The following is a 23,035-nucleotide window of genomic DNA, read 5'->3' as shown; positions in this document are numbered from 1 at the left end:
AATTATTGTTTTAATTGTTTTGAGAAAATAAAAGGATGAAAAAAAATTCAATGTTGATTATCCCCCCATTGTGCTTTAAGTAAGGAGATATAATTAATATTTTAATAAAATTACTATTCAAATAAAATTTACATTCTTCGTAAAATTAAATAATATATGGAAGCATTAAAACTTGTTATGGGTATAGAATAACTTTAAACTTCGTGAAAATATTAAAATAAAATTTAATAACTTCATTATCGAGGTGAATATTTTTAATGTTAAATTTAAGATTAAAATATTTAAAAGAATTCTAAATTATATAATTTTTAAGTAATTAAGTAAACCCTAATCCTATACATTTGCTATAATTATATAACATAATAATATTTAATTTGGATTTTAAAGTTAATTTGATGGAAATTAATTGTTAATATTATTAGGTTTGTGTTTTTCATTATTATATGAATACAATAAATTTAGTATTAATTGTGAATTTACTTAATTTTGCGTTTAATTTATCAAATACAGTCTGATGGATATGATTTAGTTTGATTTTAGGGTAGATATGATAAAAGTTCATTGTTAATTTTCATCAAATTAAGTCTAAAACCTGAGGTAAACACTAAAAATTAATAATTAAAAAGTTAGCACGGTTACCGCCAAGTACAAAAGTGTATAACTTTTGTCAAATAGAAATTCCACATTGGACCAACAAATAACACATGTGCCATATTAAAAAAAATGTCAAACTTAGAACCAAATTATATATTAAAAAATTGGCAAGTTCATGACAATAAAAATGAGAAAATTATATTTGGTCGAGCGATAAAAAGTTGGATATTCTTTCAATAGGGTTTCAAGTTCAAGTTTCATAGACAGAATAAACAGCTCTAGGAGATATTCGTCCATCATTTAGAGTTTAGATTCAGTTCAACTCTAAATTTAATCGAGACTCAATATAACTATCAAATATCGAAAGATCTCATCTAAACCTTTACATTCATCGAAAAAAAATACTCTCAAGTACATGTAAATTACATGATAGAATATCCTAAAAATCAAAACCATAACCTAGTCACCAACAGTTCCAAAACATATTCATAAAAATCTGGGTTATGATCTTCTTCAAGTACATGCAAAAGAATTTCTTAGGGTTCTTATAACAACGAAGATAGAGATTCCTCCTAAAAGTTGTAAAAACACTCTTAAAAAAGGAGACAAAGTATCTGAAAATCAGATATTAATGTCTGGTTGAGAATGTCAGCCAAAATACTCATCTCCACGATCTGGCCGACCCCTTTCCCTAAGGTGTCATTTTCATCCTATACTTTCAACTTACTATATATGTTTATTATAAATTTTATGATATTTTCAAGTTAAGACCCCCCCACGTCTACCCATTGCCAGGTGTGTTTCTCTTTCCCATTCCTCTTCACCAAAATATTTCTGGACATCTAATTGTGTTCTCGGTCCTTGTATTTTTTTTTGTACAATCAAAGTTTAGACCTCAACTTTTAATACTACGATCTAATAAGCAAAGTTGAGTTGTGTTATGGTGTTTGTTATTACCGACCTGCGACCTAGATACCCAACTAGGATCGACCCAATCTAGTTGTCATAACTTGCATAGTTCGCTAGTATGAGTTTGCACGCGGGATGGTTAGCATCATCATGCAAATGAACTCATATTTAAAGAACACGTGTTTATTCTAGAATAGTTGCATAGTTATATTGACATGCATGAGAGCTTACCTAATATGTCGCATCCAAAAACCGTATTATAAGAGTAAGGAAATTAGCCTCTTTGAAAAATATATACACAAAAGCATTCAACAAGTTTTCTGATTTTCCATTAAATTGGATTATGTTACTTGCTGGAAGGGAAATAAGCAAATAAAAAAATGTCGAATCTGGGTTTGTAATGTTTTCTGATTCTAAATTTGGGATTGTAAAATTCTTCATACATATGTGGTTTTCACATAGCTTTAGCCATGTGAGCAATTTTCTTTTTTAAATGTCACGTTATTCAATTTAATAAAGTACTTTTACAGTTTCCATTATTAAATCAAAAGATTAGGAGATAGTAAACTCGTTTAATTGGATTTGAATGAATGGTTGAACTAATCAGTCTATCAATTTTCAGTTCAATCGATTTGATCATTTATCCAATAATAATTAAATAAATAATTAAAATTTTAAAACTTATAAAACTGGATCAATCTGCCAACTTTTTTTTTTCAGTTTTTAGACTTTTATCGTTTTGAAGCAATTTACTCAAAGGTTGATTCAACTTTTTTACTGAACGATTTTTGGTTTAACCAGTCCGCTTGACTAGTCTAGTCTAACTCAATAACATTGGCTTTACTTAAATACCATTTACGAACAAAGGCATCCATGGTTTTACCTTAAAAAAAAAGTAAAGGGACTAAATTTCAAATATGTAAAGAGTACAAAGACCGATAAAAGAAATAAACCATTTATAATTGACCAAATTTTGTTTTGTCGTATTTCACCTAATCTTAGTTCATGTTTTAAGTACTAAATCATTCTCGTTTGAGTACGGTTAGTTAAAAAACAGTCTAGTTTTCAGGCGTCTTCGAGCTAAGCTCAAAAATATATTGATTCCATTATTAATCCTTTTCTGAGTTGTTCTTTGTGAGGGACCCCTCATTACGAGCTTTCTTTCATAATAATTGGTAATTATTATAAAAAAAATGAAGATATTGTTGCACGAGTCAATGCTTTTTGTTGGTGACATTCTTCACAGTTGTTTTCCCATATATATAGCCCTCTCTATCCTGTTTCTCTTCAAGGATCAAAACTAATTCAATAACTTGAAGCCCCAAAAAGAACTCAAAAAACCCACTTTTTTTGGTTCTTCAATGGATTCAATGGGAACCCTTTTAGGAGATTGGAGTTGTTTCAGTGGGATGTATACAACTGATCAAGAAGCTGATTTCATGGCTCAATTGCTGAGTAATTGTCCTCAGCTCCCTGACATAGATATGAGCAATTACTTGAGTGATTCATACCCAGTTTTTGTAACCAATAATAGCCCCATTTCAATGGATTTTTGTATGGAAGATGGGACCAACACTGGTTTTTTTCTGGTTGAACCTGATGATTGTTTGAACCCAGAAATGGGTAAGGATGGCAATGTTGAAAAAGAACCGAAGCCTGAACCTGAGAAGAAAAGTAGTAACAAGAGATCTCGAAATTCAGGAGATGTTCATGTAAGTGTTCGAAAAAAAGACTTGAAAAGATATGTTTTTGATTTCAGCTTATCATTGATTGTTTTTTTTTACTTGTGTGTGTGCAGGTTCAAAAGACTAAGAGAAATGGAAGGTCTAAGAAGAACCAGACCATTGCGGCCAATGATGACGAAGACGGTAATGGCGGTCTCAACGGGCAAAGCTGGGCCAGTTGCTCTTCGGAGGACGACTCGAATGGTGGTGCGAGCTCAGGCTCAAAGGGGGAAACAACACTGAATTTGAATGGCGAAACAAGAGCCAGTAGGGGAGCAGCCACTGATCCACAAAGTCTTTATGCAAGGGTAAGTAACATATATAAGGCAAATCTGGCTTAAAGCATTGTTGCTTAACCGACTAAACCGATCAATTCGTATTGGTTTTGCAGAAAAGAAGGGAAAGGATTAATGAAAGATTGAGGATTTTACAGAATCTTGTCCCTAATGGAACAAAGGTTGATATTAGTACAATGCTTGAAGAAGCTGTTCAATATGTAAAGTTTTTGCAGCTACAAATTAAGGTAATAAACTTCACTTCATTGGAGTGATTTCCGAATTTTTTCGAAAAAATTTTTGAAGTATCGTCTACCTGAAGTCGATCAAGAGATAAAACCCAGACGGAGGACAATGACGATATTTCTAAGAGTTTACTTCTTTTATTATATTTTTTTCCTAATTTAATTTCGTTTCCTTATTTCGGAATCTTGCAGTTGTTGAGTTCCGATGATCTTTGGATGTATGCACCTATTGCTTACAACGGAATGGATATCGGAATCGATCTCAAGGTCGGTACAGCGAAGAGAACGTAGAAGATACCGCCGCTGTAGACCATTTCTGGTGAAAACATATAGGCTATCTTGCAAATTTTTATAAATTGAAATAAGTTCAGTTGCCATTTTCTAATGAATTTATTTCTTGATAAAATCTTGATTTGTAATCAATAATTTTACCACAAAAATCATTCATCAAAATTTGGTCATTTATTTCTTGTAATCACATACAAAATTTGGTTTAAGTTTTCGTACATTTAATTTTAAAGAAAATAAATAAAGTTTAAAATGGTGGACAGTAAATTTTTTTAAAAAAAAATGTTAATTTGTAACCTTCAACCTCAACATAATTAGACTCAAGTTTAAATATAAAAGATTTCACCCGTAAAAATGGATACCAATTAATTTAGTAGTTCAGTCTGTCTATGAATAGTTTAGCCGATTGAGTCTTAGTTCAATTAATATGTATTATTATTAATGTAGAAGAGCGTGGGTCTGAGTGTTCCTATCTATGGACTGTGGAGGGACTATGTGTAGTTTTAAGAATTGTGTAAAAAAAAGCAGATATAATCAGAACTTGTAATGAGATTGTTCAAAATAAATGAATAGTTTAGGTTTGTCTACGTTTAAATTTGATCAACACTAAAAATTGCCAACTTATATTTTAGAAATGAAAATAAATTATTTTATTTAATTATTATTCTGTTTTAAGACTGAGGAAGAAAAATTGAAAAATCGAAAAATCGAAAATTGATTTGAACTGAATTATTTAGATGATTTATAGAATACAAGTTAAGAAGTTAAATTATCGAAGTTGTGCCAAATTTTATTTTTTAATTAATTTTTAATTAATTATATTTTTGTAATGTAACAAAAAAAATTTATATTTTAAAAAGTGACAATTTTCTTAAAAATAATGTCTTAAAGATATAGATAAATCTCATTTTTTATAAAAATAAATAAAAACTAAAAACCAAAAATGAACATGAAAAATTTAGAATCAAACTAAATTGCGATGAACAACTCTAAAATAATCGATTCAACCGAATTACGAGATTCACAATGTAACTTAAAAGAATTGCAAAAGAAAAGGTCTTCTAGTTTAACTACATATATACTATTTATATTGTGGTCAAATTTTGATTCATGTGCAATAGGTTCTATTCTTGTACTTTAATTTAGTTATTTTATCCTTATATATACTTTTAGTTCTATCTGAACACTACTATTAAATTTAATCATTTTCAAAATTTTATTCAATAAATATATTATCACACGTGTGATATTATATCAACTTATTATTTTCATATGATACTCACATAAAAGTCACACAATGGCTCGGGATTAAATTTTAAAATTCAAAAAGACAATAAAATTGAATAAATTGAAAAACATAGACCAAATTCATTACTTACAAAATCAATAGCAAAATTTGACCAAACGGATTTAAGAACTTCCATTTAATCAAGAAATAAAATTTCCAAATTTGCATGATATAAAAACTAAAATTTGTCAATTTGTAAAAAATAAAAATTTCAAAATGTGTCTATCATACATTATTTAATTTCTTCTAGTTTTTTTTTTCAAAAGTTCTTATCATATCTACTCTTTTTGATACAATGTTTAAAACTACACATTACCCCTCCCCAACCCTTAAATAGGAAAATAATACGCTTCAGCGCATTCGAACCTACACCTTCCTACATTGACAATAATAAGAAATTAAAAAAGAGGGGTGCTTATATATATTTTTTCAAGTGCAATTAAAAAAGAGGGGTGCTTAAAAAAAATAAGAAATTAATCTAAAATACATAAATGAACTACAGAGACAAAGTAGGCATATAAATTATTGGTCAAAGATAAATAGGGATTCTAATAATAAAGAACAAGAAGCCATTTCTATTCTGTATTCCTTTATTGCTCCATATATTTTACATATCAATAAAATCCTTGCTCCAAATCCAATTGAATCAATGTATGACAAGAAGTACCACAACACTACTCCCTGCAAATACTGGAGTTTTTTTGTCTTCATGCTCGACCATCGCTTACATGGTTTGGTACTTCCGCTTGACTATCCAGTGGCATGTACTGTGCCATTATAGCTCGGATTTCAGAGTCCATGTATGACTGCAACAGTAATAAAACACGTCAACATTAAAAAAACTATGCTTAACATATACGGGAAGAAAATCAGAATGACCGGTTCGGGTTTTGGTAAGTTAGTCTATAGGAAGTTGCCGATCAAAAGATTCAATCCAGAAGAGTCACTTTCTTAACTAGCCAAATATAATATAATGCACTAACTTACCCTTAATCTATATTTGTAAATGAGATAAGCCCCACCACTGGCCATTGCCAAGCCGATTAAAATGACCCAAACGGCTGCCCATGATGATCTTACTTCGGTACCACTCTTACCTGAGATAGAGCAAGGAGTGAGACATCAAAACACGAACCGGAAATCATATATTGCATAGAAAATAGGTTCGAGTTGCAAATTGTAGATCGACAACTCACTTATGCAGGTATCATGGTCCCGGATATACAAAAGATCTCCACTGCAAGTGCATTCATAGCTTCCCCAAGTATTTTTGCAGCTACATTCAGGGCACTGGCAGGCTTTCTTCTCTTTGCATTCGTCAATATCTGCGTGATTGGCAACGCACAAATATTAAATGGCTTAAATCATTTGACAAACCAAATGCTTCCATTTGCTTGCAATCAACTAGTCATTTACTGTTCGTTATAGCTTATCTACATGACGGTCATGCGAGTTTCTTCATACTAAGAATAAAGGAGGCACTTTCCAGATGCCTGTGGCAATTAGGTTCTCGAACTCGCAAAAAAAAAACATATATTTATTCGTTTAGGACTCACCTTCACAATTTTTGACACCATCACCTTTAAACCCTGGAGGACACTGGCATTTACCATTTCCATCATCCTGTTCAAATCCTCGATTAGAGCATAAACTTGATTTCAGGAGGAGGAAAATGTAAAGCTGGGAGGAGGTTAGGAAAAATAAATGTCAATACTAACCAAACAAGCGGAGTATGCATGTCCATCTCGTGCTTCATGCCAACAACCTCCATTATTAATTTTGCACCTTCCAGACCCACTAGCTGATCGGCAAAAACGAAAATAGAAAATGAGCATATATTATGCAGATATAAGCTGATTAATGATAGAAACCAGAGTTTTAAGGGAGAAAATTGTATTGCCTCATTAAACATAAGCAAACACAATAAAAATTGATGAGGAGCTTCGAATTTGGACATAAGCAACAAACAAAAACAAATTAAGCTTTATCCTATTAATGCCATTGCATATTGTTAAGCTCATATAATGAGACATGAATCATGAAAAAAGCATTAAAATGGTAACTTCACAATTTAAATTTAACTTCGAAATAATAACTAAACCAATGCAAAAAAAATGATAAAAAACAAAATCTCATAACACCTTCACAGTGACTGTAACCGTCTCCTTTAAATTGTACACCATCAACCAAGGGACATTCACAGACTCTCCCGCGAAATGTATCCTGAGAAAGTTAATATGTTGGGACTTAATTGCGTTAATGGTGTCATAAGCAAGTAATGAACCTCTATTAGAAATTTCTTTGATTCATACCTTGCAGGCTGTGAGATTGGTTGCTTTATCTTGCCAACAACCACCGTTGTTATCCAAGCATTCATTTGTCTCCACATCTGCCACAGACGTAAGCACTGTCAATTAGCATTGCGCTATATGATAGCCCCTAAGTGGTAACCAACTAAAATACTTCTCTAGCAAGAAAGTTTAATAAAAAACACTTACCACCGCTCAAGCAAACGGCTGGTTCAGTAGTCTCCTCGAAACCAGCACAGATGGCCTTCAGAACAGCACCTTTGGCCAGCTTTCCTGTATTCTAATATATCAGAAAGGAAGGCGTCCTAAATTTTATATGTGATACACAGGCACCTAGACAAACCTCGATATTGGCGATCGTTAACAACAAGCGTAGGCAGTATGGTAACATCACCCCTAGATCCTTTTCCCACCTATAGAAAATATTTCTATTAAGCAGCTTTCAATGATTAAGAGCTCCAAAAAGGTCAAAAATGAGAACAAATACATAAAAGCATATATAACTAAGCACGGGAGAAATACTTGGGCTTCTTGCTCTTCTTTCAGAACAGGATTATCTTCATCAGCATTAGGGTCTCCCATGCACTTCTCAATCTTTTTACCATCAAGCCCTGAATGGATGACAAAAACATCATGATTTTGTCCTTTCTTGAGGATGGTATTAGTGGCAATAATAAGTGAAATAGAGGTTTCTTTAATTTAACTATTTACCGAGAGCTCTGATAACAACATCTGCGCATTCCTTGTTATATTTTTTCTCCTTCATGGGGCATCTTATCTGAAAATCTGTCACATAGTCCCACCACAACCAAGGCTTATTGGTCTCATTTGCCACTTTGAAAACACATAGCTGTCTCAAATTTTCAATAACTACATCTTTCCCCTCATAGCCAGAGCTAAAATCTTGTTCGGGATCAGGTGCACAGTATCTTCCGTAGTTGATGCACTGAGATTTGCACTGTCTGCTTAGCGAGAAAGCCTGAGGGCAGTACCAAGTTATATAATGGGGTGTGAATTGAGTATAGCCACCTTTTTCAAGTATCTGTGCAGCACCCTTGAAATCCTTCAGAAATTCCATCAGCATATCACATTTAACTCCACACTCATCATTGCTGTTGGTCCATAGCTCATACTCCACACGATCATCAGGGTGTGGAACAGACTCTCGCCAATCAAGATTAACATTGACCATATCCCCACCACTTATTGCTTTCTTAAGAATTTCACCAAAATTTTTCTCGATAAGGGCGGATGGAATTGTTATATTTTCAATGTATTTGGCAGCTAACCTATCCTCTTCAGGTGTATCCATGGTTATTAATGCTTCTTGAATATCATCAGCAACAAGCACTGCAGAAGCACCAGCTTGCTGTACATTCCAGACCTTTAAAGCAAAGAAGCAATCTGGGAAAATAAATAGAATAGTAAACACAAAAAGCAGACTCAGCTTGAAGTTATCGAAAACTAAAGAAAAATAAACTGAAAGACCATAACTTAGGTAGTCAAGTCTGAGGACAATAAACAAGTTTTACAACCTTAATCTCTACGACCTAACACAATAGTAGCCATTGGTATCCATACATAGGCCACGATAAACTGAAAAATGTCTCAAACATACTGAATTATTACTTAAGATTCTTCTTATCCCTGTAACAGTTTAATCACATTGTAATATCTTAATTATATAATTGGAGGCAACTATAAGCCATCAATATGATGCACTTAGAGCATGCACAACTTCCATCTTCTTTGAGCTTGTGTTTATCTTCGATCAATTCAAACAGCTTATTTCACAAGAGAAAACAACAAGATTTCATTCCAAATCAGGAAAAAAGTTGATCCCAGTGAAATGGGGGGGGGGGGAATAGGAAAATTAACCCAAATTTCAGAGAACAACTAGGATAAAAGGAGAAAATGACATCTTTCCTTCCAAACGACTTAAGCAGGCTAAAACAAGTATATATATATATGAAAGTCATGAAAGTTATTAGTCCACCAAATCAAACAAACTACAAAACTTAAAGCTTATAGTGACAATGTAATAGACAGAAACTACTAATAAATACTTCACTAAATGAAAGGAAGAGTTAGAAACCAATCACATAAATCCAGTGCATGAAAATTAAACCAATTAAACTCAAATAGGAAACTTACAATTATAAAAGAATAGGAAAAATAACCCTCTTAAACCAACCAAACCAAACAAATCAAGCCATAAATCTAACACCCAAAATAACCCCAATTGTAAAGTAACAATCAAATTAGCCAAAAAAAGAGGCAAAAATGGTTCCTAATGAGTCAACCCAAGAACAAATAAATCATAGCTAAAAAAACTCAATCTCAGACCAGAAATCAAATATGGAAGGCAAAAATAAGAAAAAAGGGTACCTCCACGATCGACCAAAACAAAAGTAGGAAGAGCACCAGGCTTGGATTTAAAGGAAATCCCAAAGTCATCAAAACTTTTACAACCCTTTTGATTCTCCTTAGGGTAAACCACGGCACCAGCCATGCTTCCCCCATATTGAGGTATCCCAAAGTTGCCAATTGCACTGTCATAGGTACCCTTAATCTTCTCGGGTGAAGTCACCCTCAAGCTGTTCTTTTCCACCACAAATCTCGCGTAACAATTCCCAATCACAGAGAACAACATAAACCCTTGAAGAAGAAGAAGAATATGCAATCTCCGTATCTCCATCTCCTACTCTTTTGACACGTGGGGTTTTCCTGGGATTTGCGTAGATCAGTTTAAGGAAGATACTGAAGAAGATGATCGTGTAAGAAAAAACATGCGAGTAAAAGAGATGTTATATTTTCATTTAATACAACTACATTTATCTATTTCTTAAAATCCTTTTTTTATTAATTTAAAAATATCATAATTAATATTTAAGTAAATAATTATATTAAAATGGTGAAGAGATTTATGCATATTTTGGACATATTTTGGACATGAATATTCGAGTTTTTGTTTTTGTTTTTTGTTTTTCCTTTTTTAAGTTTTATTATTGTAAATATAATAATGTGGAATTAAATTAATATTCAGCATTGTAAAATAAAAACTTGTAGATGGGGAGATTAAGACTCATATTTTATACAGAAATATCTCTTTTTTTTAAATTGTAATTAATATTATTGTAATTTTTATATCATTTATTAATAAAAATTCAGAAATTAAAAAAATACAAAGATCAAACACGTGATGAATACAACAGTAAAACATTTTGTATTTTTAACTAGAGATTTAAGTTCAAATATTAAAATAATATTATTAAAAGAGACAATAATAAAGTTAGAACATGTACCGAATAGTATAATAAACAATACTAGAAATAAATAAATGGTTTACGGTGAAAATTTTAAGACAAGTGTTTATCTCTCCGAGCAAGTGGGACAGTTTGGACGGTACCTTTTTCTTAAGGGTTAAGATATTCATTTTGGTTGAATTTTATTATTAGTCCCTATATTTTGTAAAACTTTTAAATTTAATCTTTATATTTTAATTTGGTCAATTTTAGTACTTGTATTTTTCAAATTATTCAATTTTAGCCTTTATACTTTTTTAAATTTAAAAATTTAATCTGAATTTAAACAATAGCAATCAAATCCATTTGGTTAAATTCAATTATTATTTTTGTACAATTCGTACAATTGTAGTTCTAGTCCATATTCTCCAATCGAATCATTATAAGTTCATATATTTTTCGAATTTTAAAATTTGAGTCTTGACGGAAATGACAATCATTAATCTATTAACTAGATTTTAGTGAGCAATATCTGGAAATAACAAGTAGGCATGGTATTACGCATATGATAACATGTTTGCCACATTAGATTTTGGAAATGGTAGAACTTAATGAATTTAAACGTTATAAATTGGTGTTGATTGAAATTTTACATTTTGAAAAGTATAGAGACTAAAAACGATAAATCAAAGTACAAGGATTAAATCCACAACTTTCATAAAGTACATAGACTAATTGTAGAATTTAACCTTCACTTGTTTTCTATATCTACACTGTTTTTTAAAGGCATAATGTTAAATCTAGCCATCAACGTTTACATATTTTGTCAGTTTGGTCCTTATTATTCTTTTGAGTTAAATTTGACCATTAAACATTAAAGAATAGTCTAATTATTATTTTTAATTTAAATTTGAGTTAAATTTGACCATTAAACATTAAAGAATAGTCTAATTATTATTTTTAATTTAAATTTTGACTAAAACATTAATTTTTTAAATGATGTTGGAGTGACAACTCACATAATAGTCCACATTTACTTCAATTTGGCCCTTATTTTGAGTCCTAGTATATTCGAGTTATTGGTTCAAACAATTCTCCATGATTCTAATTAGCTAATTAAGATATGCATTTATTGTAAGAGATAGTATAATTTGTGCCCCTAAACATGGCAACTAGGTCCAAATTGGTATCCGTACTTTACTTGGGTTCACTTTGATACCTGAATTTACATTTCGTAAAGATTTGATGATGTGACCAGTATTTTTGAAACAAAATTAGTTGGTTGGACCGCAAACCGATCGGTATATTGATCTTAATAAAGGGGTTGAACTGATTGAATTGGAAGTTGCTCAGAATTGCTCAAAATTGATAATAATAATAAAAAAAAGGGACAAAAACTCGTAGCTGAGTAGATTGAACTGGTTTAATAAATTTCTTTATTTTTTAATTTTTGTTTTAAATTATTATTAGCCTAGTAGTTGAATTGATCATACTGATTGAATCGGAATAATTGAATCGGAAAGTAGTAGCCTAATCGATTCAACTATTGGTCCGATTATTAGAACATTATACGTGATACTTTAAGATTATACTACGTTATCACATGAAAATTTATATAATTTTTTTAATTTGCAAGTGATAATATAATATAATCTTAGGGTGCCACATCATCAAACATTTTTATATTTTTCAAGTTTATGACCAAAATGAATTTAATTATCAAGTTTTAAAAAAAATATACCGAATTAAAAAAAAACCCAATATCTTTAGAAGTTTAAAAGTTTTATAAATTTACCGACTGACTTTGCGATGGCTTCAAAGTTGAAATTGACGGAGCAATCACCGGAGGATCCTCATCCAAGTCGACGCTCATCATGGCTTTTGAGTGGTGACTGTGGGATGGATGGGTCCATTTTTGAATGCTTTGTTTTTTTTTAGTTTTGAATAATTAATTTATTTCATCCTTCAATTTTACAAAAAAAAATTATATTAACTTTTCATTTAATATTTTAATTTTTTTAACCTTTATGTTTTTTTTTAAATGGATATAGAAGTTAATATTTATTAAATTTATTGTCGTGACATACACATAAATCCACAAGTGGATCACATGTCGATATTTTTTTATTTTTTAAATTTAAAAAATTCAATAAAAGTAGAAAATTATTTTTAAAAATTAAAAAATATAAAAAATAATTAAATATAAATTATTTGTATGTCACGTCAGTAGAGTTAACTTTTTCCATACATTTTGAGATTATTTGACAAAAAATATAAATTCAAGAGTTAAAAAAAGTGAAATTAATTGGAGAACTAAAATAAATTTTTTTTATAACATTGGAGGGCTAGAAAAAAATTATACCTTTTATTTTTCTTAAAAAAGGACTTTTTCTTTCAGAGCTTCATTCTTCCTTTTCAATTATGTAGACCGTATTCTTCTTCAAGCCTGGGCTTGATTTTTGGGTCACTCATATTTCTATTCTAACCTTTCACATGAAGGCAAGCAAAACATTTATTCTCCCTATTAACTCCTTTGACTGTTAAAATATGTAACAACGAATATATATTTATAATTTATAATATTTATAAAACACGAAAATATTATTTATTTTAATATATTATTAAACTAATATTTAAAAATTAAAAAGTTGGAACTTTTAAAAATAATTATAATTTTTGTAAAAAATATTATAATTTATTAAAAGTTAAAGTTGTGAGAATAACCTAGTTAAAAAAGTAATTAAAATTTCATTTACAATTATTAATTAAAATGCTAGGTAGAAGTTGTGCTAATTTTATTGATATAAAATAGATTATTACTGAATAAAATTTAAAGCATCTCAATTATCACTTAATTAATATTAGAATTAATTATGTTAATTAATTGTTATTTTAAATAATGATACTTTGTGTTGATTAAATAAAATAAAACTATATTATATGTTGAATATGTTAAAAATGCTTTATTTGATTTGAAAATATTCTATCATAATGAGTTCGGAAAAAATATATATTTGAAAAAAATATTCTATTATAATGATTTGAAAAAAATAAATTAATTAGTGATAGACTTAAAAAAAAACACTTCTTGCTCCAAAAACCCTTTTGGAAGAAAAGTTGAGTTAAACAAGCTGCTTTTGACTGAAATTTTTAATTTTTCCTCTCCCAAAATCAAAAGCACTTTTAATGCTTAATTAATTTTATACAATATCCAAATAATAAAAACAAATTAGGAGCAACTAATAGTAATATGATAGCAAAATAGGGAGAAAACAATAAGAAAATAACATTAAAAAAAAGTAGAATTTTTGTCATTTAGTGAATTCGGGCCAGGCCTGGGCCAAAAATACCTTACCCGAGGCCTGGCTCATTTTTTAAACGGGCCTAATTTTTTTTGTCCAAACCCATTTTCGAGCCTATATTTTTGCCCAAACCCTCCCACATTTCAGGCGGGCCTTCGGGCCAAGCTGAGTAGCCCTACCCATGAGCAGGTCTACTTGATAATAATATGTCTAAAATAGACATTTTATTTCTCAAAAGTACTTTTTAATAGCAATGCTAAACATTCAAAGTTTAAACCAAACTTTTCAAAAATATTTTTTCAGTTAAAAGTTGGCACCTCCAAGTGCCGTCTTCTATATATATATATTGGGGCTGAAATAAAAAATAGGAAAATATCATAAATAGTCTCTATATTTTATCAAAAATCCATAACAATTAAATTTAGTTAGTTTCAATTGTTTCATTTTCCTGGTTTCAATACAATATTGACAGGTTTCAAGCCAAGATTTTGGTGGGAACTATAAGTAAATATCACATTAATTTTATTAATTTCTTCTTTTAAAAAGTTTATCTTGAAATTGTAATAAATTTATAAGGGACCATTTGTGATATTATTCCTTTCTTTTAGTTGAGCGTAACAACAGCTTGTTTCTATGCTTTGGACTAAAAGGGAAATAATATCACAAATGGTCCCTCATAATTTTCTCATAATTTCCATATTTACTTGTAGTTCTCACCAAATACTGGGGCTCGAAACCTATTAATATTGAATGGAAAGTTGGAAACTGAATAAAAAACAACTGAAACTAACTAAACTTAGTTATCATGAAAGTTTGTTAAGATACGGGGACTATTATGATATTTTCCCCTTTTTCATTGAGCTAAGAAAAAATATATAAAGAAGACCGCACTTGGAGGTGCCAACTTTGAAGTTGGGGGGTAATTAATCTATAACCCAATATATTTTGCTAATAAATCTTTTTATTTCATAAATTTGGAAAAAAACCCTTGCTTTTAACATTTTACTTGAAATTGATAAATACAACGTTATAATTTGCAACCAATGTTGATAGGTGCCCAAATAAAATGGAAATCGGTTTAGGAAAATGGTATAATAATTTATTTGACTCTTTAACTTTACAAAAAATTATTTTAGTCCTGTATTTAATTTTTTGTCTCTTTTAGTTATTGAATTTGCGTTATTTGTCAAATCACTCCAAAATGAATAGAAAAATTAATGTTTGTTAACATTGCTAATTTGACATCCACGTGATAGTCTACCTTAACAATTAATTAATTTTTTAAAAATTAAAAATTAATTTATAATTTTTATACTTTTTAATAATTTTAATTTTAAAATTAAAAAAAAGACCAAAAATTAACCCTTGTTACAGTCCATTTTGGGTTGCCTTGATAAACAATACAAATTTAAGGGCTAAAAGAGATGAAAAGTTAAATGGAGAACTAAAATATTTTTTTAGTAAAATTAAGGGGCCAAATAAATCATTATGCCTAAAAAAAATGATTGATTAACTTTTGGTTAACAATTTCTTATGTATGCTATCATGTTGATCATGTTGTTCCCACTTATTCGAAAATGATGACAAACTTATTTAAAACCACGGAACAAAAAATCAATTCAAATGATATCAATATTGAATCAATCGGGTCTCGATATACACCAACAAACAATCTCCATTCCACATCTGAAAATTGTGAAATCATCTTTTCCCTTAAGGATTCAAAAACCATCACTGGCAGTTTTACATATCTGGAAGAGCACATGGCTTATGCTGTTCCAAACCTTACTGATGATGATAATTTCAGTTTTAGTTGAGATCATTTTGACCATTTCTTCATCATACAGTATCAAAATTTTCAACTACTCCATATTCTCTCTTATGTATAAATAATTGCCATTCCATGAGTTACCTTCCAAATAGTTCTCTATGGAACACAGAAAGAAAATTACCACCATTTTCATCACTACCCTCTTGCTTACCGTTCTAGGTTCTTCCATCTCCGTTCACTCTCGCGAACTAGCCGGCTCACCGTCACCTTCTCCGGTCGGTACATCTCTAGTTCACTGTTGATTTCCCTTGTTGAAATGTTGTTTGAATGGTGGATATGGTTATATACTGTGCAGGAAAATTTGGGGCTGATTGCTGGGACTAGAAGGCCTGGATCTTTACCAGCTTCTTGTGATTCAAAGTGCAAGCAGTGCGAGCCGTGTATGCCGGTCGAAGTATCGGTTCGGGCGGCGGAGATAGAAGAGAATGAGTACTACCCTCAAGTGTGGCAATGCATGTGCCAAGAGAATATATACCCACCTTAATTATTACCAGCATATATGATTTAACTTGCTTCTATATCTAATTGTGTTACTTGTATCATACTTGAATGAGGCTTTGATGTTATGTGAAATATGAAAGTTTTAAAAAGTAATTTATTATCGTATTTTATTTGAATATGTGATTTATGAATACTAAACATGAATTGTTATAAAAAAAATCGAATAAAAAAATATTTTAAATAGCAGAAGGTGAATTTAAAAGTTATTTGAGCAAATAAGTAAACAAATATAAACATCTTATATAGATATAGGGTAAGGATTGTATAAAATCCATAATTTTGTATCTATTTTCTAATAGTTTAATACCAAATCAATTTTTTCATTCTGAAAAAAAAATCAAATCCAAATGAAAATCTTGAAATTCATTATTAAATTACTGATGTGACATTAAACTATTGAAAATGGATAATATATTTATTTCATACAATCATTTCTCATAGATATAGTATATTCTGTTATTGTTATTTTGTTTATTATAAATAAATACATTAAATATAAACTATAATAATTTTTTAGGGATTGAATAGTAAATTTTCACTTTACATTATTTTTTTTATAATTAATTATGGTGTAAATACGACGTGGGTCAAAAAAATGGTAAAGAATATATTTATAAAAAAATAATTTTAAATGAAATTTTAGATGAAATGGTAAATTTGAGATATTAAAAATTATGATGTGTTAGGATCGAATCTTGTAATGGGGTCTGCATCTTTTACAAGTTGGTGGATGAAGATTAATCAAGAACTTCCTGAGTTCGGAACTTTCTCGGGTATTAATCTAAGTTTGTGATTATGTTGGAACCTTTGGAAATCTTGAAGTAATCGGATTTTTCAAAAAGGTAGAAATTTTTTTTGTTTATGGAATGATATTGTGTGTGTGAGAATATGATGAGAACCACCAATAACGACGTTGTTAGAAATGTAAAATTTAATAAATCAAAATTTATCATTTTAGATAATTAAGAATAAAAATTAAATTTAAAAACGTACTTGAATCTATCGATATCTTAAAATCTTGAAATTTTAATTCTACCTAACATGTGTATTCCGAATGAACTAAAGAACTTCCTATAGTCCCCTGTTTTATGTTTTTAATGAAATTTTGATAAAAAAAAAATCTACAATGCGTGTATTTTTTTTTTAGATTTTATATATCAATATAAAAATATTATTTATAATAATAATAATTACTTTATAAAATGAATGGATTTTTGATAATTTATTAAATAAATTAAGATGATTGACAGGTGAGATCAATTTAATCAATCATTGAAATATTAGTATTGATAAATATAGATGCCTCTCATTGAATTTGATATTATTAGTGTTAGTAATACTAATTTCAAATGATATTATTAAGGTAAATATATTATTTGGTACTTGAATTTTATTTTAATATTTAATTTAGTATATGAGCTGTTTTGCTTCAATTGAGTATCTTAATTCAGTTTCAATGTTCAATTTAAGACTTAGTTTTTTCAATTAGATATTTAGGGTTTTTTTTTTCCAATTATAAACCTATGTTTTATTCACTAGAGAACACGTGTCAAATGTTTATTTGGCCACATGGTATTGCTTAGTCTAGGTACCAAATTAAATATTGATGCAAACTTAAGTATCAAATTGAGAAAAAAAACTCGGTATCAAATTGAACATTGAATGAAATTTTAAATACCAAATGTAATATTAACCATAAACCCTAAATTGGGAATCTAAAACCCCAACAGCCAAAAACCCCTTCCCTTCTCCTCCTCCTACCACAGCTACAGCAGTTGCATAAACAAAAAAAATGGCCGGCTTCAAGCTCCTCCTCTCTCAGTCACGCCGCCTTTCACTACCCCATTTTTCATCTTCTCGTTTCCTTCCTCTCTATAGATCTCTCTCTTCTTCTTATTCTTCTTCCTCTGACTCTCAATCCCTCCCCATTCAACCAGTCTCCTACGCCCCCAAGCCCAAAGACCCACCACAACCAGGCCAAACCCTTCAGTCTACTCCACCGGAAGAAGGCACTCGATCCACGTTGAGCCGGGAGGATCTCCGTTATGTCAAAGACGTACCCAACATCTCACCCATCTCGTATCCTACGCGTGTGGCTCCTCTCCCTGAGGATCGTGTGGGGGAGGCGAGGGATCAAGAAAGCGAGGAGATGGCGAGGGAAAGTAGAAAAATTCAGGCGGAGAGTCGAGCTTGGAGGACACCTTTTAGGGTTGCGGCTGAGGAGGAGAAAGTTGTGATTCCGTTTCCTATGTTGATTATGCCGGAGAAGAAGAACGAGAAGCGTCCTGTTCTTGATTTGATGGATGCCATTAGGGAAGTCAAGGTCTGTGTTAAATGCTTCTTCTTTTTTGAAACAATTTTAATAAACACTGTTTGTTTTGTGAATCGAAGATTCAGTATTGCATGTATGTACTTGCTTATATCTTGTTTATTGTCATTGCTAATTACTGCACATTGCTTCTGGTAATTTGTTCAGGGGAATGCCAAGGCGAATTTCGATGAGACCGTTGAAGCTCATGTCCGGTTGGGTATCGACCAAAAGCGATCCGAGCTGGTATGCATTTCAGTCTGTTTGATTTCTTATTTTATATTTAAGATTAATCTCGTATATCTATCTCTATTATGATGAATCTAGCACAAAGGCTTCAAAAACTTGTTTCCCAGTGGTTAATGCTTCTTAGATTACAATTCTCCATATATATATATATGGCAATGCCAAATGTGGTTAAGGGAAGAATTTTAGAAGGTCTCTGTTACTGATGTTCTATTTCGACATTCTTTTGAAGTAATTACGGCTTTTGGTTCCTATATTTGTTTGTAAGAGGGTTATTTTGGATGCTCACTGCTCTTTTGACTGGAATGCAGATTGTTCGTGGGACAATGGCACTTCCTCATGGTGCTAAGAAGGTATTCAGAACTTTTTTCTGTAAGCTGAACTAACATGTTTTCTCATCTGTTAACAATACTACATTTGACATTTCAGGAAGTCAAAGTAGCTGTCTTTGCTGAAGGAGCGGATGCTGATGACGCTAGAGCTGCTGGAGCTGATATTGTTGGTGGTGTTGATCTTATCGAGGAAATTGCAAGTATTAAACCCCTCTTGTCATATTGTTTTCTATATCTACTTAGTTCCAGTGCTTCCTTGTCTAAGTTAATTGCTGTTATATCACCTCTGATAGGGTTTATGCCCTTTAGTGTTTTTTTTTTTTTTGCTTTCACATTCCCTTTGTTTCTTTAGCTCGAATAGATGGAAGGTGGAGTCAGTACTTCCTTTGACATATCTCTAAAATAAATTATGATTTCAGTCTGAACCCGAGCTTGTATCCTTGCAGGCACGGGCAAGGTTGACTTTGACAGATGTTTCTCAACGCATAGTTTCATGAAACGTCTTTATAAGGTTCTTGATTTCAGATGCCTTTTTAAATAGTGTCACTAGTTATCATCATTTGATTCAATCGATATGTGTTTTTACGTCTTGCAGATATCAAAAATTCTGAATCAGCATGGTCTGATGCCAAATCCCAAAGTAAGTATCATCTTATATTTATTTTTGTTAGTGCATTGCCAAGTGGAAACACCACTCCCGATCCTACTTGCATATGTTAATTGCAATTCAAAAAATCTATTTGACTTGTTTACCCTCATGACTACTTGTATAGCAAGGTACTGTAACCAAAGATGTCACCAAGGCAGTCAAAGAAGCTAAACAGGGTCAAGTAAAATTCAGAATGGACAAGACATCTATTGTGCATGTTGGAATTGGAAAGGTAACATATCTTACTTAAGAACATAATCTCGTGGTTTAAGAATTTTATTGCTGAAAGTGAGGTCATGAAACTTTTCACCTGTGGTATAGGTGAGTTTGTCAGAGGAGTTTTTGCGTGACAATGTTGGTGCGTTTATGAATTCTCTTTTGCTAGCAAAGCCAGCAGGATTGAAGAAGAGTAAGAGAGCTACACCTTATATTCTGTATTTGCTGATTTGTACAGTCTGGATTAGGATTTATCTTTTAGCTGCAAACATGTTACAATTATATTGAATTACTTTCACAACAGAATGATTTACTCTTAACATGATAATAATTTACATGAAATGAGTTTGATCCTAGATTTTCCTATCTGCAAACCGAAAACTATGAAAATGGTTATTGTTACCCTTACATATTAATGCAATTGAAATAAAATTTATACAAGAAACTTGGGAATTGAGAAATATCCTTTATACGTATGCATGCAAGTAAGCCAATATAAATGTAAATATAATCATTGAGGAAGATTTAATTAAGTAACTTTAATTGGGAACAAATTATAATTTGTTAGAATTCAATACACTAGATAAAATAACTATGCTAGGCTCGTTATGGTTACTAACTGTAAACTAAGGTAAACCAGCAGGCACGATGAAACACACGTAAAACAACCAATTGGGTGAACTTCTAGAAGAGTCCTGCATCAGTAACTTTGTTGGGTAGACCCTATTTTCACTTAGCTTCTTTGCTTTTCATACATAATTTTGGTTTTTTTACAGCGTCCAAGTATGCTGGATATGTGAACTCCTTCCATATATGCAGCACAGTAAGTTCATCATCTTATTTATATTACATTTTAGCAGCTGTTAATTGATACCTGTTAATTTATACTACTTGCACTGTACCTGCCAAGCTTGTGAATTATGATTCTTGTCAAATTTGAAAAAAAATAAAATTCAGAAACATTTGCACTCTAGGAAACTTGGCTAAGCTAATAGTTGTTAGCAACTTTCAGTTGCATGTTGAAATGTTCTGATATAACCTCTTTCAGATGTTTATTATAAATGCTTTACTTCAAAATGTAAAAATAAAATAAAATAAAAAGAGTATTTTATTGTACTGTTTTCTAACTGATCTATCTGTGGCATACTGTATACAATTAGACTGTTTTAAGTTGAGATTAGAGAATGTCCATAATACCAAAATACTTTGTACATTAACTGCTCATGCACAAGTTCCCCTGCCCCATCTTTTGAAAAAAAATAATAAAGAAGACTGCCTTCTCTAACAAGCAATTGGTCGCACTTATATCAGAATCTAGCTGTTAAATCTTCTACCTTTCTCTCTACCTTAAATTTATTAAGATACTGACTTTAGTTAACTTAAATGGAAAATATTAAAACTTGGCTTAGTGTCAGGGGAATACTAGTGGTCGAGATTCAACATATATTGTGCATATTGACATAAGGGTGTATTTTTCTTTTGCTCTTTCTGTAAATAGTGTAATTTAGTTGAACTAGATGGTTAATCTCTAGGTGTATTGTGAAATGAGTATGCCGTGTAACTTTTAGGCATTTGCATTTATTCCCTTATTCACTGGGAATATGGATGCAACAAGATTTAACTTTGAAGACAAAAAGTAACCCATATGAACTATATGCATAATCAGATGTTTAATGCAATGCCAACCATAATCAAATTTAAATGCATGTGTGCAGATGGGTCCGGGTTTTCGCGTCTCTATACAGTCATTATCCAGAGCAGCAGATCATTACAGCAAAGTGTATCTTAACGCCTGAGTCATTTATCCAGACCAGCATAGGTGTATTTTTAATGCTTGAGTGGATAAGTTAGTTAGTTGGCAACTGAAGTGCATTCAGTGAAAGCTCTTTGAGATTAAAGGTTTTGTCTAATGCCAAGATGTTGGTATAGGATGATAATTGTCGGAATCTGGTTAGAGTAGGGTTTTCTTTTTCCTCTCTTACATTTCTTTTGTAATACGCTGATATTCAAAGTATTTATCGACTTGTCTGAGTTTTGCAATGGTTTTTCTTACTGTCAAACACTGAAATTCGTTGAAAATAAATGGCTGCGTGAGTGCCTAAACGAATTGATCACAAACATTTGTTCATTTAAATTAGATCGGCAATTTTATAAATTTGTTTTTTATATGTCAATAATCAAATAAATTAAAGAATGCACTAAAACCCAATCAAATTTATTGTTAAAACTTAATTAGTTGAATTATTAGATTTTCAAAAATTGGCCAAATGCATCTTCTAGAAAGCAACTCCAGAGTAAATAGGTAAAAAATCACAGAATTACAAAATTTCAAACTTGTCACTTTTTACTATTTTGGCACCTAATAATTTGTTTTCATGTTGGTACTTAATCTTATTTGGGGTAATAATTTGTTTTCATGTTGGTACTTAATCTTATTTGGGGTCTAACTTGATACCTAAACTTGGCTCTCTTTTCTAATTTGATATCTAATTTTTTTTGTTCGATTTGATACTTGAACTTATCGTATGTTTTTACAAATTACTTCCAACATACGACCAATGTTATTTTTGTACGAGATAGCAAAAATAATCAATGTACAATTGACGTGACAGATGATATGATTTTTATTTTATTTTATATGTTCAATTACTTCATAATTTTATTTATTTAATTATTTTATTAATTAAAAATAATGAAAAAAAATTATTTGGATTTTTAAAACTTTTTTTTCCTTATTTAATATTAATTCGTTAAGCATAGCTCAATACTTGTT

General features: G+C 30.7%; 4 protein-coding genes across 4 annotated transcripts; 3 read left to right on the top strand and 1 right to left on the bottom strand.

Annotated features, from left to right (window-relative positions):
• Positions 1–2,756: 2,756 nt before the first annotated feature.
• Positions 2,757–4,219, top strand: LOC107886947 (transcription factor bHLH84). The gene is made up of 4 exons (XM_016811055.2): positions 2,757–3,215; positions 3,302–3,535; positions 3,619–3,750; positions 3,940–4,219. The coding sequence occupies exons 1-4, from the start codon at positions 2,865–2,867 to the stop codon at positions 4,036–4,038; spliced, it is 816 nt and encodes a 271-aa protein (XP_016666544.1). The 5' UTR covers positions 2,757–2,864; the 3' UTR covers positions 4,039–4,219.
• A 1,656-nt stretch (positions 4,220–5,875) lies between these two features.
• On the bottom strand, positions 5,876–10,594 carry LOC107886944 (vacuolar-sorting receptor 3). Its single transcript, XM_016811054.2, has 12 exons — positions 10,021–10,594; positions 8,344–9,036; positions 8,155–8,243; positions 7,976–8,045; positions 7,822–7,905; positions 7,636–7,712; positions 7,465–7,546; positions 7,042–7,124; positions 6,880–6,946; positions 6,520–6,648; positions 6,311–6,420; positions 5,876–6,129 (listed from the first exon to the last, which is right to left on the bottom strand). Exons 1-12 carry the CDS (start codon positions 10,328–10,330, stop codon positions 6,031–6,033), a joined length of 1,893 nt encoding a protein of 630 aa, XP_016666543.1. The 5' UTR covers positions 10,331–10,594; the 3' UTR covers positions 5,876–6,030.
• Positions 10,595–16,063: 5,469 nt separating this feature from the next.
• On the top strand, positions 16,064–16,604 carry LOC107886948 (EPIDERMAL PATTERNING FACTOR-like protein 4). Its single transcript, XM_016811056.2, has 2 exons — positions 16,064–16,225; positions 16,306–16,604. Exons 1-2 carry the CDS (start codon positions 16,109–16,111, stop codon positions 16,492–16,494), a joined length of 306 nt encoding a protein of 101 aa, XP_016666545.1. The 5' UTR covers positions 16,064–16,108; the 3' UTR covers positions 16,495–16,604.
• A 1,614-nt stretch (positions 16,605–18,218) lies between these two features.
• LOC107886943 (50S ribosomal protein L1) lies at positions 18,219–22,302 on the top strand. The gene is made up of 10 exons (XM_016811053.2): positions 18,219–18,834; positions 18,988–19,065; positions 19,377–19,418; positions 19,495–19,597; positions 19,844–19,908; positions 19,993–20,037; positions 20,171–20,278; positions 20,368–20,455; positions 21,039–21,085; positions 21,978–22,302. Exons 1-10 carry the CDS (start codon positions 18,304–18,306, stop codon positions 22,056–22,058), a joined length of 1,188 nt encoding a protein of 395 aa, XP_016666542.1. The 5' UTR covers positions 18,219–18,303; the 3' UTR covers positions 22,059–22,302.
• Positions 22,303–23,035: the final 733 nt, after the last annotated feature.

Source organism: Gossypium hirsutum, chromosome A03, assembly GCF_007990345.1.
Source record: "Gossypium hirsutum isolate 1008001.06 chromosome A03, Gossypium_hirsutum_v2.1, whole genome shotgun sequence".
Lineage (NCBI taxonomy): Eukaryota > Viridiplantae > Streptophyta > Magnoliopsida > Malvales > Malvaceae > Gossypium > Gossypium hirsutum.
Note: the sequence above shows the minus strand (reverse complement) of the source record. Positions and strands in the feature narration are given on the sequence as shown.

Excerpts from the sequence above, each read along its gene's own strand:
- LOC107886944 (XM_016811054.2), bottom strand. The coding sequence starts at position 10,330 with ATGGAGATACGGAGATTGCATATTCTTCTTCTTCTTCAAGGGTTTATG. Across the intron at positions 6,947-7,041 it reads ATGCATACTCCGCTTGTTTG|GATGATGGAAATGGTAAATG; the intron begins GTTAGTATTGAC and ends GGATTTGAACAG. Across the intron at positions 6,421-6,519 it reads GGACCATGATACCTGCATAA|GTAAGAGTGGTACCGAAGTA; the intron begins GTGAGTTGTCGA and ends GCTCTATCTCAG.
- LOC107886947 (XM_016811055.2), top strand. The coding sequence starts at position 2,865 with ATGGATTCAATGGGAACCCTTTTAGGAGATTGGAGTTGTTTCAGTGGG. Across the intron at positions 3,216-3,301 it reads GAAATTCAGGAGATGTTCAT|GTTCAAAAGACTAAGAGAAA; the intron begins GTAAGTGTTCGA and ends GTGTGTGTGCAG. Across the intron at positions 3,751-3,939 it reads TTTTGCAGCTACAAATTAAG|TTGTTGAGTTCCGATGATCT; the intron begins GTAATAAACTTC and ends GGAATCTTGCAG.
- LOC107886948 (XM_016811056.2), top strand. The coding sequence starts at position 16,109 with ATGGAACACAGAAAGAAAATTACCACCATTTTCATCACTACCCTCTTG. Across the intron at positions 16,226-16,305 it reads GCTCACCGTCACCTTCTCCG|GAAAATTTGGGGCTGATTGC; the intron begins GTCGGTACATCT and ends TATACTGTGCAG.
- LOC107886943 (XM_016811053.2), top strand. The coding sequence starts at position 18,304 with ATGGCCGGCTTCAAGCTCCTCCTCTCTCAGTCACGCCGCCTTTCACTA. Across the intron at positions 20,038-20,170 it reads GTCTGATGCCAAATCCCAAA|CAAGGTACTGTAACCAAAGA; the intron begins GTAAGTATCATC and ends CTACTTGTATAG. Across the intron at positions 20,456-21,038 it reads GCCAGCAGGATTGAAGAAGA|CGTCCAAGTATGCTGGATAT; the intron begins GTAAGAGAGCTA and ends GTTTTTTTACAG.